The 15,553-nt window shown below is 55.8% G+C and overlaps 1 protein-coding gene across 4 annotated transcripts in view; it reads left to right on the top strand.

Annotated features, from left to right (window-relative positions):
* TLN1 (talin 1) overlaps positions 1–12,457 on the top strand; it is a 31,681-nt gene extending 19,224 nt beyond the window's left edge. For all 4 annotated transcript variants that reach the window (XM_031609888.2, XM_031609886.2, XM_031609887.2 and 1 more), the window contains exons 36-57: positions 8–148; positions 253–434; positions 772–904; positions 1,252–1,353; positions 1,480–1,650; positions 1,802–1,951; positions 2,279–2,380; positions 2,528–2,647; positions 2,762–2,908; positions 3,793–3,959; positions 4,239–4,422; positions 4,679–4,804; positions 5,098–5,214; positions 5,294–5,479; positions 5,587–5,694; positions 8,880–8,985; positions 9,113–9,237; positions 9,335–9,460; positions 9,617–9,679; positions 9,898–10,080; positions 10,730–10,855; positions 11,327–12,457. In XM_031609888.2, coding sequence (XP_031465748.1) covers positions 8–148; positions 253–434; positions 772–904; positions 1,252–1,353; positions 1,480–1,650; positions 1,802–1,951; positions 2,279–2,380; positions 2,528–2,647; positions 2,762–2,908; positions 3,793–3,959; positions 4,239–4,422; positions 4,679–4,804; positions 5,098–5,214; positions 5,294–5,479; positions 5,587–5,694; positions 8,880–8,985; positions 9,113–9,237; positions 9,335–9,460; positions 9,617–9,679; positions 9,898–10,080; positions 10,730–10,855; positions 11,327–11,458 — 2,997 coding nt within the window. In that variant the 3' untranslated portion in view covers positions 11,459–12,457. The remainder of the gene's footprint in view (positions 1–7; positions 149–252; positions 435–771; positions 905–1,251; positions 1,354–1,479; positions 1,651–1,801; positions 1,952–2,278; positions 2,381–2,527; positions 2,648–2,761; positions 2,909–3,792; positions 3,960–4,238; positions 4,423–4,678; positions 4,805–5,097; positions 5,215–5,293; positions 5,480–5,586; positions 5,695–8,879; positions 8,986–9,112; positions 9,238–9,334; positions 9,461–9,616; positions 9,680–9,897; positions 10,081–10,729; positions 10,856–11,326) is intronic.
* Positions 12,458–15,553: the final 3,096 nt, after the last annotated feature.

Raw genomic sequence — 15,553 nt, 5'->3', positions numbered from 1 at the left:
ACACCAGGCCCTGGATGGTGCCTTCAATGAGGAGAACCGGGAGCGGTGCCGCGCAGCCACAGCTCCTCTCATAGAGGCTGTGGACAACCTGACAGCCTTTGCCTCCAACCCGGAGTTTGCCACCGTTCCTGCCCAGATCAGCCCTGAGGTGGGGTGTTATTGGGGCTGGGAGGGGTGGCCTGGCTGTGGTGGCAGCTGCTGCCCACGCATGCCAGTCCATCTGTTTCACAAGGCCACCGCCTTCCTGCACAGGGACGCAGAGCCATGGAGCCCATTGTTGTATCTGCCAAGACGATGCTGGAGAGCTCTGCTGGCCTCATTCAGACTGCCCGCTCCCTGGCTGTCAACCCCAAGGACCCACCACAGTGGTCGGTGCTGGCTGGCCACTCTCGGACTGTCTCAGACTCCATCAAGAAACTGATCACAAACATGAGGTGAGAGTGGACTGGACCATCTCAGCCAATTCGGTGTGTGTGGCCAGGGCCCCTTTGCACTGACCAGTATTGGGTGCACTTCCAAGCATGCTGGGAATATTTTGGCACATCTTGCTTTTGTTCTTCTTGGCTGTTGCCGTGGGGAAGCAAGGAAGGTGTTGTTCCTCTTGTCCCTGATGCTGCACTAAAAAGTGTTGAGGGGGCATGTGCAGCTGCAGTGCCTGGCTCAAACACCAAGTTGCTTGGTGAAAGGGGTTCTGCCCCTCTCCATCACCAGGGGAGGTTTATGGTAAAGTGATGGCAAGCCTTGCACGGTACTGATATGTCTGTCATGCAGGGACAAAGCTCCTGGACAGCGGGAGTGCGACGAGGCCATTGAGGTCCTGAACAGATGCATGCGGGAGGTGGACCAGGCCTCCCTTGCAGCCATCAGCCAGCAGCTGGCCCCCCGAGAAGGAATCTCCCAGGAGGTAAGTGGGGAACATGCTCCCAGGGCCAGGATCTTACCTTCGGATCCCACTGCCTTCATAAAGGGCTTCTGCAGCCCTTCTTGTATCTTTAGCAGGAGTCCTAAATCCACCTAGCCCAGTGCTTGGCAAAACAGCCTAGCTTCAAGCTGTGTGTCCCTGCTGCCTGTCTGGTTCATTGGGACGGTGCAGGGCTGTCTGGTCAGGCCACCCCTACACCCAGATCTGATTTAGCAGTCCAGCCAGCACCTTGGTGTCCTGCTTACCTCAGATAGGCTAACTCCTTCTCACCAGAGCTTGGTGAGGCCAGCTCTGCTGCAGCTTCATGCAAAGTACTCTCTTCACAACAGGCTTTGCATAACCAGATGATCACGGCTGTGCAGGAGATCAACAACCTGATAGAGCCTGTGGCCAGCGCAGCACGGGCTGAAGCCTCACAGCTGGGACACAAGGTAATGGAAGGGCAGGGATGGGGAGCTGGTGATAGACCAAATGTGTGTCAAGCAGTTTGCACCATGAGGAGAGGCTCAGGCTAGCGGATGCTAGGACCTGCCAGCACTGACTCTGCTTTTCCCTAGGTGTCCCAGATGGCACAATACTTCGAGCCTCTAATTTTGGCAGCTATTGGCGCTGCCTCCAAAACACCCAACCACCAGCAGCAGATGAACCTCCTGGACCAGACCAAAACTCTGGCTGAGTCTGCCCTGCAGATGCTGTACACAGCCAAGGAGGCTGGTGGGAACCCCAAGGTAAGCAGGAGGTGGACACGTTGACACTGTGAGCTTTGAATATGTGTCATGTGTTATGTGTGCATGCCTGACACCAAAACTCAGGACAAGCACGTGGTGTCTGCATTGGAGTGGAGTAACTGTATTCTCTCACTCTGTCTTGTCCTTGCAGCAAGCTGCCCACACACAGGAGGCTCTGGAGGAGGCCGTGCAGATGATGAAGGAGGCAGTGGAGGACCTGACCACCACGCTCAACGAGGCAGCCAGCGCTGCAGGCGTTGTTGGGGGCATGGTGGACTCCATCACCCAAGCCATCAACCAGGTGAAGGGAACACAGAGAAGGCTGTGGGAGAGGAGGAGTCAGAGTCAAACTCTGTGTGACACTTTGTTATTTCTTGTCTTCCTTGGGATGCTGCCACTGAGTCCTGCTTGAGCAGTGGTAAACAGGGTACTGCACTTAGGCAGCCAAGGAGGCAGAGAGAGATGCTGGAGGTTGTTCAGATCTTCCCCTGAGGGAGCTCTGGGGGATGGTCTAAGGGAGGAGCATCTGGAGCTCTTGTGGGAAGCACAAATCTCCTGCCCTGCTGTAGTCAAGGAGGGCCTCTGGGCTGGGGCTGGAGCCAAACTCTCCTGATATATTTTCTTGCAGCTGGATGAGGGACCAATGGGCGAGCCAGAGGGGACATTTGTGGACTACCAGACCACAATGGTGAAGACAGCCAAGGCTATTGCAGTGACTGTGCAGGAGATGGTGCGTACAGGGCCTGGTCTCTGCTCTCCTATTCACCCTGCTTGAGACAGGAAGCAGACAGTAATGCTGTGGTCTCACCCAGGCACTCTGCTGCTTGCCTGTCCTACTACAGGGCTCATCTGAGTTCTGCCCTTCTTCCATTGGCAGGTCACCAAATCCACCACCAACCCAGATGAGTTGGGCATACTGGCCAACCAGCTTACTAATGACTACGGGCAGCTGGCACAACAGGCCAAGCCAGCTGCACTCACTGCTGAAAATGAGGAGGTAAGATGTTTGGCCTGGGGAGGAACTGCATTGGATGATTGGCATTTCCCATTGGGTGTATTGGGTGTAAGGCTAATGCCCTTCAGGCTCTCTCATGCACATGTTTGCCTGCAGATTGGCTCCCACATCAAGCGCCGAGTACAGGAGCTGGGCCATGGCTGTGCTGCCCTGGTGACCAAGGCTGGAGCCCTGCAATGTAGCCCCAGCGATGCCTACACCAAGAAGGAGCTGATAGAGAGTGCACGCAAGGTCTCCGAGAAGGTGAGTAGCCCTGAGGGTTTCAGAGCATGTAATAGGAGGGGGGATTCAGGTGGTGGGAGGAGTGCTGGCTTGAACCCCATGTCCTATGGCCACCAGTTTGGTTTCTCCGGTGGTCATCCTGGACTCTGTCTGCTCTTGGCCATTCTTGCCCTGGCACAACGGGTGGAGGAGCCACCCCAGTTCCCTCCTGACAGCGTACCAACTTGTGCTGTGATTGGAGTGTGCAATAGCTGTGTGCTCACTACTGAAGTGCTGAGCTGCCAAGGAGTATTGATCACACCCTCATGGCAGCTCAGGGCTCTGTAAACCTGCCCTTATAGAGATGTGTGTAGCATTTGCTGCATCTCTAACGAGCTTGCAACTCACATTGGTGATTGATCTCCTCTGCACCTTCTACTGGCATGGTGGAAAGCCTTGTCCATTTGAAAGCACATCAGTTAATAACAGATGCAAATATGGGTTAAAAAAAGTAGAGCTGCAGTCCTTGTAAGCAAGATTACAAAAGCAAAACAAACACTGGTTTGTACTGTCTGGCACATATCAGCATGCTCAGGGCCCCCTGCAGATTCTTCCTTTCCAAGCTTACTTTCCACCAGGAAAATTACTGTCTTGAGAGTGCTTGGCAGAGTGAAGGATTTGGATTTAGCACTTAGAGAAGGAATGAGCTGTAATGTGTAATAAGCTGCATGCCTCACTTGTTTGGAGAGTAGCAGAGTCCAGTGGTACTTGCAATCCTAAAAGTGAGAGATATGAGATAAAAATTACTGGATGCTAAGAAAGGATGCTGTACATATAATTCCTGATTCCCCTCCTTGATTTAAAGAGGTTCATGGTGGGGGGCTGCATGTGCCTGCCTCTCCAGTCAACCTACTTGTACCCCACAGGTGTCCCATGTGCTGGCAGCCCTGCAGGCTGGGAACCGTGGGACTCAAGCCTGTATCACTGCAGCCAGTGCTGTCTCTGGCATCATTGCTGACCTCGACACCACCATCATGTTTGCCACAGCAGGAACTCTCAATCGGGAGAACTCTGAAACCTTTGCTGACCACAGGTATCAGGGCCGGGGGATAAGACACTTTGCTCAGCTGGAGGTGAAGGGGTCAGGCTCTGTCCTACTATCTCACATCTTTGTAAGCTGTGGGCCAGCTCCAGGAAGATCTGCAAATTCATGCTGGCTCTGTTTTCACACCCAGCATGTACAGATGGAAGGCAGGAAGCAAGGAGCACGTGCACATGCAGAGGGACAGACACCTGCGTGTCATTCTTCAGCACCTTGTGCAAGCCCACCTCTGCAGCACTACCTTCTCTCTGACACTCTTCTTCTCCCCAGGGAGGGCATTTTGAAGACAGCCAAGGCATTGGTAGAGGACACCAAGGTGCTGGTGCAGAATGCCACGGCCAGCCAGGAGAAGCTAGCCCAGGCTGCCCAGTCTTCTGTGTCCACCATCACCCGCCTGGCCGAGGTGGTGAAGCTGGGTGCTGCCAGCCTGGGATCTGAAGACCCAGAGACTCAGGTAGGATGGAACATCTGGAGTGAATGGAGGGTGCTCATACCTTGCAGGAAGGGAAAGGAGCTGAGGGTGTATGGTCTGGGCTGGACTCTGCATGTCCTGAAGAGGGTTGACTGGGCTTTGACCCTTGTTGGCCACTCTAGCTGAGCTAAACTCCATGTATATGGTGTATCCTACAGTGCCCATATTTTTTATCACTGGAATGCACCACTCCAGCTTGAGTGTGACCAAGCTCTGACTCTGGCCTTGCTTTTCCCAGGTGGTTCTGATCAATGCTGTGAAGGATGTGGCCAAAGCACTTGGGGACCTGATCGGTGCCACCAAAGCAGCTGCTGGCAAAGCTGGGGATGATCCTGCTGTCTATCAGCTGAAGAACTCCGCCAAGGTCTGCAATGGGGAAGAAGAGTTGGGGTAGGAGGGCTGGAGAAAGAGCTGGGGGACTTCTGTGCATATCTTTGGGAGAATTATGAGGCAACTGAGACAAGGGCTCAGAGAGGCATGTGAAGGGTGGGGCACAGCACACATGAATTGGTGAGAGTGGAGTTGAAGTGAAATGAAGTGGTGTAAGTGGAGTTTGGGGAAGGGACATTTTTGCACCAAACCACGAGGGAGAGACGGTGCTTGCAGCACCCTAGAGCTTTTGCAGGGCTTTACCTGGCTCTGTTCTCTCTTCCACAGGTGATGGTCACCAACGTCACTTCCTTGCTGAAGACAGTAAAGGCTGTTGAGGATGAGGCCACAAAGGGGACACGAGCACTGGAAGCCACAATAGAGCATATCCGCCAAGAACTGGCGGTGAGCATCGCTGTGGTGTCACAGCTGACACCCTGCCCACCCACTGCCCCATGCCTCACTCCTGCCTTTCTCCTCACAGGTCTTCTCCTCCCCAGTGCCTCCTGCCCAGGTCTCGACCCCAGAGGATTTCATCCGAATGACAAAAGGCATCACGATGGCCACGGCCAAAGCTGTGGCTGCTGGTAACTCATGTCGGCAGGAGGATGTCATCGCTACTGCCAACCTGAGCCGCCGTGCCATTGCTGACATGCTGCGTGCCTGCAAGGTGCTGCACGGGTGGGCGGCAGACGTGGGGCTGGCACAGGGCTGGGGGGACCCTGGCATGAGCTCCAGTGCTCATGTCTGGATGAAAATGCTATCTCTGGGTTGCAGGAGGCTGCCTACCACCCAGAAGTGAGCGCAGATGTGCGGCACCGGGCACTGCGCTTCGGCAAGGAGTGTGCTGATGGGTACCTGGAACTGCTGGAGCATGTGCTGGTGGTGAGTGTCCCCAACCCCGTGGTTTGCTGAGGCTGCCCTTGGTCACCAGGGTGCTCCCCCCATCCCCAGCTACTCCTGAGCTCTGCAGTTATCCTCACTGAGGTATTTTAGCAAGTTTATCCTTACTGCCTGCACTCGAAGTGCCCAAGGTGAGTGCAGGGCAAAAGATGGTGTGCAGTGGCCACTGGCACAACAGGTAGCAATGCCTGTTTTTCAGGTCCTGCATAAAAGAGAGACCTGTCCCTACCTTGAGACTGCAGCTATTTGTTGCTGCAGTGCTCTGAGCTAGTGCTGCTGTAATTGCTTTGACCTGAGCTAGACAGTCAGTGTCAAAATGATCCTTGAGGAGCTGGTGCTGGATTCCTGTCTCATTCCTTGTCCCTGTACCTAGGTTAGACAGGCAAATGAAAGGTGAGGAGGGGTAGGAGTGCTGCCTGTAGTTAGTTACAGAAGCTATCAGAGCCGTAAACAGTCTTTCCAGAAAAGTATTTGGCTAACAACAGATGGAGATTAACTGGCCATAAACAGATGGAGGCTGGAAATTTGACAACACAGGAACAGAATCCTGAAGCAGCTTCCATTAAAAGTGGTGGGAGGGAGAAACTTCAGTCAGTGTGCAAACAGAACTTGTTAAGCTCACAGAGGAGTGTGAGACAGGCAATATCTGTGGCGGCAGAGGTGTTGGCTGCAAAGGCCAGCTGTGCCCTATTCATCCTATCTTCCTCCAGCATAGTCCTCTCAGGTACTTCTGCTGCTACAGTCCTCTCAGTTGCTTTAATTAGCTGTCTTACAAAATCAATGTAGCTTACTTGAAGCAAATAAAATCTGGGTTAACCAAGAGATGGAAAGCAAGGATTCAGTGAGGTGCTTCCAGTGGTTTGCATTCTTGGCAAGATTACATAGTGACAGACTTGACCCTGCTGCAGGGATGTGCAGGGCGCATGCCTTTGGAGATGCTGATAGCCCTGAACCAGGAGCAAGGAAAAAGAGCAAGTGTGGGTCAGTTACGCAGCATGGTTTCACTGGGTTAGTTAAAAGGGACTGATAATCATGTTGTTCAAGTTCACCAGATGTGAAGTGGTGGAGCTCAAGGAAAGCCAAACTCCTTGGGGAAGAGAATTGCCAGCACTGGCAGAACAAAAAGGAGGCAGGCAGAAGCCAATGGCTAGAAATTGAAGAGAGATAGGGGAAATCAAGGAATGGTTGGTTGTGCTTGAAGGAGGTAACAACCAGGATACAGTTCCAAGAGGAGCAGTGAGTTTTGCATGCTCTAGATCGGATGTCTTTCTGGAAGATGCTGTAGCCACACATAAGACATCACAGCCAAGACTGACGTGTTAGATGAAATTCTCTGGCTGACCTCTTGTTCACAGATGATTGGGCATTGACATACTGTGGCAGTGTCCAAGGTCAGTCTACTCGCAGAAGCATGCTATTCCACTGCATTTTGGGTGTAACCTTCCAGCTGCCTTGTGATGTCTCCTGAATATCACACATGCAGTACATTCAGTGAAATTCTTACCAGAGGTACATCTTGGGAAGGCTATGTCCTCTAGAAAGAGACCATTTAGCAATTTTAAACATATCAGAAGAGCAGACAACAGACTTAACACTATGGCATTTTGTCCAGACGTGCTTGTGAGTGCAAACTGGCCATTGCTGTATGCTGTCAGCTCAGGAGCTCCTGTGACTTTCCTGGGATTGCCCCACGCAAGTCCGGAGTAAAGTCAAAAGCACTCCCAGCCTCAGCAGCGTGCCAGTCTGTGTGTGCAGGGTCACGTCGGTGAGAAGGCAGCAGGTTCCTGGAAAGCAGTGAACAGAAGGCATGCAGAGGTGCTCACGGGGCAGAGTGCAGTGCTTGCCCCTTCCCATACAAAAGGGTGTGGAAGGGGAGGTTATGGACAGGATACTGCCTGATACCAACAGGATACAGCAAGACTTGTATGTATGTATGCTGGGTTGGTCCCTTTGGGAGCCAACGCCTCACAGAGTGTGAACAGGAGTGGTTGTAGTTCAAGAAAGAGAGTTATTTAGCTTGGGATGGAAAACGTGGCTCCTAGCAGAAGAGTAAGCAAGCAGCATATTTCACCAGGGAGGGGAAGGAATTTGAACCTCCTCAGGGATGTGGTATTTTCTAACAATAGGTCTCTGCCACCGAAAGCAGAGAAATTCAGGCTGAAAACTGCAGTCAGGCAGTTAAGAGCAGGGAGAAGTAAGGTGCTGCTCTGGGCATGGGTGGTCCCTCCAGCCCTGCGGAAAATGTGCTGGGGCTGAAATACGAAGTGGTGATGGCAGCTTTCAGGAAGCCTCTGAATCTTCCTTCCCACTTCTCTATCTCACCTCCTTCACCCTTTCTGCGCATATCCCATTGCCCATGTGTCTCTGCTGGGGCATTCACTGCCTTCTTCTCTCTCCTCTCCATCCTCCTGTGCAGCCGGTGAGTAAGGCGACACTTGGTGTGCTTGCCAGTGTCTAACCTCCGCATGAGCCTTGCTGGCAGCGTGTCTGCCTGCCCAGCCCAGCGCTGGGGTGAAGCTGTGTCTGTGTGGTTTGGAGCAGGACCCTGTGGTCCGTGCCTGTACTCACTCCTGCTCGAGCTGACGTGTGGCCTCGGGTGTGCCGTGGTGTGTGCATGCCGGTCCCCCAGAGCACCCTCTTCAGGGTGGCTCCTAGAAAGGGGAGGTGTGTCCTGCAGGGCTAGGACCTTGCTCCACGTCCTCCCCTGCCCAGCTTGTGTTTGCAGATGAGTTTCCAAGGGGGGGACAGCAAGGGAGGGAAGGGTTCTGGAGCTTGGAGTGCTTTGGGTTGGGGAGGAGATCCAAGAGGACAGCCACTGACTGGTAGAAGGGGTCGAGCTGAGAACCTCAGTGTTGTGCGATGTCCTAGAAGAGCATCATGTCCCTGTGCAGGAGGAGACCTGCGTTGCTGCAGACAGGATGGCAAACAATGACCGATATGCACGTGCAGGGTGGGGGCTCCCCCCTCCTTCTCTGGGGGAACATCTCAAATTCACCCATGGGACCCTCCTTGCCTTGTGATAGCATTCACAGTAGCCTGAAATGAGGGTGTCTGAGCCCCAGTAAGCACTTTTTCCAAGCAGGCAAATTCTGGGGACAGGGAACTGCCGTGTAGGAACCAACCCCTGCTTCAGTTTCTCTAACATGCTCACTCCTGCTCTCTCACAGATTCTGCAGAAGCCAACCCATGAGCTGAAGCAGCAGCTGGCTGGGTACTCCAAGCGGGTGGCCAGCTCTGTCACCGAGCTCATCCAGGCAGCTGAGGCCATGAAGGGTGAGTGCCATGGCCACATCCACCTCTGGGCTGGCACCTGGGGTTCAGCAGCTGATGGGAGGAGGAAGGGTCAATGAGAAATCAAGCTGTGCATGGGTTTAACTTCTCTTGGTTCCTATCTCTGTAGGGACAGAGTGGGTTGACCCAGAAGATCCCACGGTCATTGCTGAGAATGAATTGCTGGGTGCGGCAGCTGCCATCGAGGCTGCAGCCAAGAAGTTGGAGCAGCTGAAACCAAGGGCCAAGCCCAAGGTAGCGTGGAGTGCTGAGCCCCACCTCACCTCCCCATCTCCCTGCCACCATCCCTGCCCTACTGTATAGGATTAATGTGCCCATTTTTTGCCTACAGCAAGCGGATGAGAGCCTGGACTTTGAGGAGCAGATCCTGGAAGCTGCCAAATCGATTGCTGCAGCCACAAGTGCCTTGGTGAAAGCGGCCTCAGCAGCCCAGCGAGAATTGGTGGCCCAAGGAAAGGTAAGGCTTTCTCTTCCTAAGGGAGGGAAGAGAGTTGAAGTCATCAAGATGCAGAGCTTTCCCAGGAGGGGAAGGTGGATTTGGGCCTGTGGTTGGCCCTCTTCTACAAGGGCTGCCGACAGCTCCTGTGCCTCATTCACCTCCTGTGTTTAACAGGTGGGAGTCATCCCGGCCAATGCAGTGGATGATGGACAGTGGTCACAGGGACTCATTTCAGCTGTGAGTATCAAGGACACATAGGGGCAGGGAACATCTCCTTGTGTTGGGCAAGATGCTCTCTGTCCTTGTGCTTCTGCACTCTAAAAGAAGCAGCCCCGCTGCTTACTCCCTCTCTCACCCTCTGGGGTGTGGCATGGAAGCCAACTGTCTCCATCCTATGCGCCGTGTCTTCCTTGGGACCCTCTCCTGCACTCCTCTGACACCCTCTCTCGCTGCAGGCACGCATGGTGGCTGCTGCCACCAACAACCTGTGTGAAGCTGCCAACGCGGCAGTGCAGGGCCACGCCAGTGAGGAGAAGCTGATCTCGTCAGCCAAGCAGGTGGCTGCTTCCACAGCACAGCTACTGGTGGCCTGCAAGGTGAAGGCTGATCATGACTCAGAGGCTATGAAGAGGCTCCAGGTGAGTCCCTAGAGCCCCAGCTGACTCCTCCAGGTTCCTGAACATTCCCCTGTGTGCTTGAGGGGTGGGTGGGAGCAGGGAGGCATCTGGGATCATGGGATGGGACTGTGGCACTGCTGTTGGTGGTTCACTGGGACGCTGGCTCCACATAGCTTAGACGTCAGCTGCTTGCACATGTAATCCTGGGCTCCTGTCCACCAGGCTGGCGTTGCAGAGCCTAGGGCATTCACGGCTGATGGCCAGGCTTAGGAATGCCTGAAATGTATGCAACAGATCCCTGGCATTAAAGTTTGGGGACATGTTTTGATGTGGCCATCTCTGTGGCTGCAAGGCAGAGGTGAATGCCCACGTGCTGCAGGAGGGATCCCAATGGGACCTTGGAGGTGTCATCTTGGGCCAAAGTCTGGGATGGGACAGTCCCTGCCCCGCTGTTCATATGGGAGCAGAGCAAGGGAGCTCATTGGACTCAATCAGGAACAGCAGTGCCTGAAATGGTCATGAGCAGTCATGGTGGCAGCGAGCCATGAGCAGGAAGCTCTGCTGGCGTGTCCCCTTCTCCCAGCTGCCTCTTCTGCACACCAGCCCATCCGGCACAGGGGTTCCCCCACCTAGGCTGAGTGTAATACTCCCCTTTTTTTCCCCACTCCAGGCTGCTGGCAACGCTGTGAAGAGAGCATCAGACAATCTGGTGAAGGCTGCACAGAAGGCAGCCGCCTTCCAGGACCATGATGAGACAGTGGTGGTGAAGGAGAAGATGGTGGGGGGAATTGCACAGGTGAGGAGTGGGGCTGCTTCCATAGGGCAGGGAGGCTCTGGCTGCCCTCAAGGCCATATGTATCATCCGCCAATATGGGTCATTGAACAGCACTGCAGGCTGGGAAGTTGCTCCCGTCCCACACAGCAGGGCTTGATACTCTTCCTACTGTTCAGCAGTAACACAGCCAGCGAACATGTGCTGATGCTTTTGGTGTAATACCTGCACCATCCCTGTGGCCACAGGGTGTATGAAGGGTAGAATGCTGTTCAAGGGACAGGCATAGCCCTATGTGGCATGGCACAAGTCCCAGCTTTATGTGCTGGATTTGGGACCTGCCTGCAGGATGCTGTGGGCTGTATCTCGTAAGGACCATGTTGTGACCACAGGGGGTGCTTAGCCGTAATTGTGGCTGCGATGAGAGGATAAAGAGCAAGATGTGCTCCCATCCCTGCCACGGGTAGCCAAGGCATCTCACTGCTCTCTCTGCAGATCATCGCCGCCCAGGAGGAGATGCTGCGCAAGGAGCGGGAACTGGAGGAAGCGCGTAAGAAGCTGGCCATGATCCGGCAGCAGCAGTACAAGTTCCTGCCCACTGAGCTGCGGGACGAGGAGCAGAACTGAGCCCCGCGCCTCTGCGCTGCACCCAGGCAGAGCCCTCCCGCCACTCACTGCACAGACTGCTGCCGCCGGCTCCTATTTAAGACACCCCACCTCCAACAACGCTGGGCTGCCTCGGCGAGACCAGTGCCCTGCCCGCACCGGTGCACCAGGACTAACCCAGACACCGTGCAGGTGCCGCACCTGCACTGCTGCTTCGCCACCCAGCCCACCTCTCCACGCAGCACACCGGGCTGGGAGCCTGTCCTGGGGCAGCTCAAGGTGCCCCTGTGGCCTGAGGCTCCCTGCTGCCTGGGGCCTGGCCCTTCACACCTTTCAGGACTTTCCTCGTGCCTTCTTGTCCTCTCTCTTGCTTCTTTCTTTCTCCCTCCTCCAGGTGGGAGCGGGTGAGGCCTGTGCCTTGCCCTTGTTTGGGGATCATCTCTGCACCTTCCCTTGTGCCTCGCACAGAGCCTCCTTTCACCTCTATATGCCTTACTGCTGGCTGAATGTCCCTGCACTCCTCAGCAGCAGCCTCCCGGGAGGCACCGTGCACCCTCCTCAGTGCCTCCGCTTGGGGGCTGGTGCCATGGCTTCTCCCCAGGAGCTGCTGTTCCCATCTTGTTGCCTCCCAGCCAGCTCTGCCTTCCTTCTCCTACCCAAGTGCCTGCATTGTTTTCTGAGATCTTCAGTATTTTTTATAACTTTTAAATTTCTGTAGTATTGAGCCTGCAGCTTTCCAAGTTCATTTATCCCCTTGCTCACATCGCCCCCACTAACCCCCAAAGCCCAGTGCCTGCCTAGGGGCCCGGAGCCCACAGCTCCCCACCCCTCCTGGCTCTTGGGACCTCCCTCCCTCCCCTTTGCACTCGCTGAGGCTTTTCTCACTATTTTGATACTTGGAGCATCCCATATTACACATGGAAGGAAACCACCTCCCCTGAAGCTCCGGGGTGGTGGGATGCGGATGGCTCTTCGGAAAGACGCTTTCATCAATAAAAGTGGTTTTTCTGCTTGCTTGGAGCACGTGTCCATGGGGGAGTGCAGGGACCCTCAACTTTGGGTGCCTCCAAGGAGCAGGGCTTTAGGGGGAGAGGGGTGCTGCAGACCCCACTGTGGGCGGCATGGGGCTGCCAGCCCTCCTTGCGGGGGGAAAGCGGCACGAGTGCTTATACAGCATGGAAACTATTTGAGGCACGTCCAAAGCAGCACCCGCCAGCCCAGACCCCCATTGGCAGCCTCACAGGTGCTGCCCAGGCGGGGGGGGATTTTGTTGCAGGGGGATTTGGGGGCCGGCTGAGCTCCAGTGTAGCACCTGCCCCTGAGGCTCTGTGCTCCTGGCCCCATTCCTGCAGGCAGCCGAAAATATCCCTAGGCAGGGCAGTGGGAGAGGGTGCAGGTGGGGCACCCCCTATGCATCGACCCCCTAGTGGGGCAGCAGCCGGGAATGCAGCTGGAGCCCCTCTGGCTGCCTGGGCTAAGCTCAGGCCCTGAAATAGTCATCCTGGCTGCCCCAGCGTGGCCCCTTCCCCACCTGCTGCCACCCCTTCCCGTCACTCAGCAGAGCTTGGGGACACGAGGGATATGGTGAGATGCAGTGGGGATACCTCTGTCTGTGCACCCCAAGTACCCGTGCTGCAGGGCCAGCACCAGCAAGCAGCCCAGAGGCTGAACTACACAGCATGTCACAGCTCTGCAGTTCTCAGCTGTGTCCATCGGGCTGACCATGGAACTGTTTTGGGTCTCCATTCCCTGCAGCACTATGGTGTCCTGCAGCATCATGGGGTGTCGAGGTGCAGAGGGGCCACTATGCCCTCGGGACGCTGTCCCATGGCCCAGCTCCAGGGCAGATTTGTGCCTCCCACAGGAATCTCAGCCCTGCCAGCTGTCCCCTGACAATCTGCACTGCCTGACCCAGCACCAGGTACCAGACACAAGCACAGCCCAGCTCCACCACCCAGGGCAGTGGGCTGCAGCAGTGGGGACCTCCCAGCCACGTCTCCCAGGCAAAGGTTGGGACACAGGTGTCAGCTGTAAATACATGTTGGAGGGACACAAGGCAGCATTCAGCATGGCTGGAGCCCTGACCCCGTAAATCTTTCAGCTGAGATTGGAGGAGCTATTTTTGCATGCAGGTTCCAGCAGGCACAAGTGGTGCTCGGGATATGTCAATCACAAGGTGCCAGAAGTCCCACCATGGCCCCAAATTTGTGGTGGGCAGAGGACCTGCAGCCTGGCTCATTGGGGAACACTGAGCAGTAGTGACAACCAAGGAAGTCCCTTCCCCAGGAGCACACTGGAGAAGGGTGCCCATCCCAGAACCCCTTGTCCTGCAGTTCAGCTTTGAGGACAAAGCCATGGACAGGAGCACCTGGATGGCACCAGTTGCCCCTGTAGGATATGGCCATGGGGAAAATGGGAGAGTGCAGTGAGAGGGACCTGCATCCCTAGGGGGGCTCATAGGAAGCTCCCCCAGCTGCTCACATTGTGCTCATCACATCTGAGTTCATTGGGCTGCTCTGGGCTGAAGCATCTTCCCCAGAGCCAACCATCCTTGTCTTGCTTGTATAAAGCCATTTTCTCCAGTTCTCACCTCCGACCATTCTCACTGCACCTCTGTGCCAAAATGTCAGGTGTGCACCCCATTGCTGGATGTGGGTGCAAAGGGATGGGCTTGGAGCTCACACAATCCCTCACCTCATCCATCCCATTCCACCCTATCCCCTCTGACCCCCCCAGCTCCCAACCCACCCTGCAGCTGGGAATGCACCAGAAGCATTTATGAGCGGTATTCAAGCATGGGGTATTTTTGGAGGAGTTGGAATCAGAAGGGTTTGCTTTTTTTTTTTTTTTTTTTTTTTTTGCCTATGGAATACGGTTTATTTTGAGAAGAAAGAAGGAGCAAGGCAGCCCGCATGCCCCAAGTCACCCTGGAACACTGTCCCATTGGAGGTACCCTCCTTGTGGGGATGATGGCACAGAGCTGGTGGTAACATGGAGCAGTGCTGCTGCTGTGACGCAGCAGTGGGATGGAAAGGGGGGGGTCAGTGCTCAGCTCTCTCCAGTCCCGGAGGATTTTTCCATTGTGTTTTGCTGCCAGGCCTTGCACAGAGAATGCTGGGGTGGTGTGGAGGAAGGTCCTGGGGTGGCTGTGCTAGGAGGAGCCTGCATGGCACAGGAGGGTCTCACTGTGGCCACCTCCACAGAGCATCCCTGTGCCCACTACTGGCTCTGGGAGTGGGGTGCTATGTTTGGCTTAGGGCTATGACCTCGATCTCCAGCTGTGCCAGGCTGGTGGGGCACCCATGCTATGGGGCTATATGGGGGGCTGCAATGCAAGAACGGCGTCCTGCTGGGGACACAGGGACACAAACAACATAGGGGACCCTGGGGCACAGCAGTATCGTGATGGTTCTGGGCATCCCCTGCTCCTTTCAGAGCTGATGGAGTGTCCCTCTGCCACAGGGAGCAGAGGTGGCTTATGGGGTGTCCCCAGGTGGTCACAGCCCATAGGTGTTCCAGTACCATTGCAGCACCTCCAGGACCCCTAAGATTGCCGTGGGTGCCCCCAAGAGCAGTGCCAGCCCTCAGGGTCCCCCTACCCCAGGGCACAGCGACAAAGTGCAGGGTGTCCCCTCATTCAGGGACAGCTTTGCGGACAGAGGTGGGTCACTGACATCGGCGAGTCACCAAGCAGTGTCCCCAGGTGACAACAACAGCACAGGAATAAAAACGCGGTGTCCCCTAGCCCAGCGTCACCGGAGTGTCCCCGCGGAAGTGCCACCAGGAGTGCCCTCAGCACAGTGTCCCCTCAAACAGACCCCTCGCGGCGTCCCCAGCGTGCTGTCACCGGTGTCCCCAGCACCGTGTCACCACGGCACCCCCACCGCAGAGACCCTGGTGTCCCCAGAACAGTGCCACCGCTATGCCCCTCTCCTCGTGCCCCTTTGGTGCCAGGTGCCAGGGCTGCCCGCCGGGTGCCGACCCCCCCGTCTCCCTCGGTGCCGCGGACGGAGGCGAAGTCTGTCCCTAAAAGGTGCTGGCGGGCGGCGGGGGAGGTCCCGGGGCGGCCCCCTCCCTCCCGGCGCGGCCCCTCCCCGGCTCTTAGGCGGCGCGGCG

Source organism: Phasianus colchicus, chromosome Z (genome assembly GCF_987193195.1).
Source record: "Phasianus colchicus chromosome Z, bPhaCol1.hap1.1, whole genome shotgun sequence".
NCBI classification, from domain to species: Eukaryota; Metazoa; Chordata; class Aves; order Galliformes; family Phasianidae; genus Phasianus; species Phasianus colchicus.
Note: the sequence above shows the minus strand (reverse complement) of the source record. Positions and strands in the feature narration are given on the sequence as shown.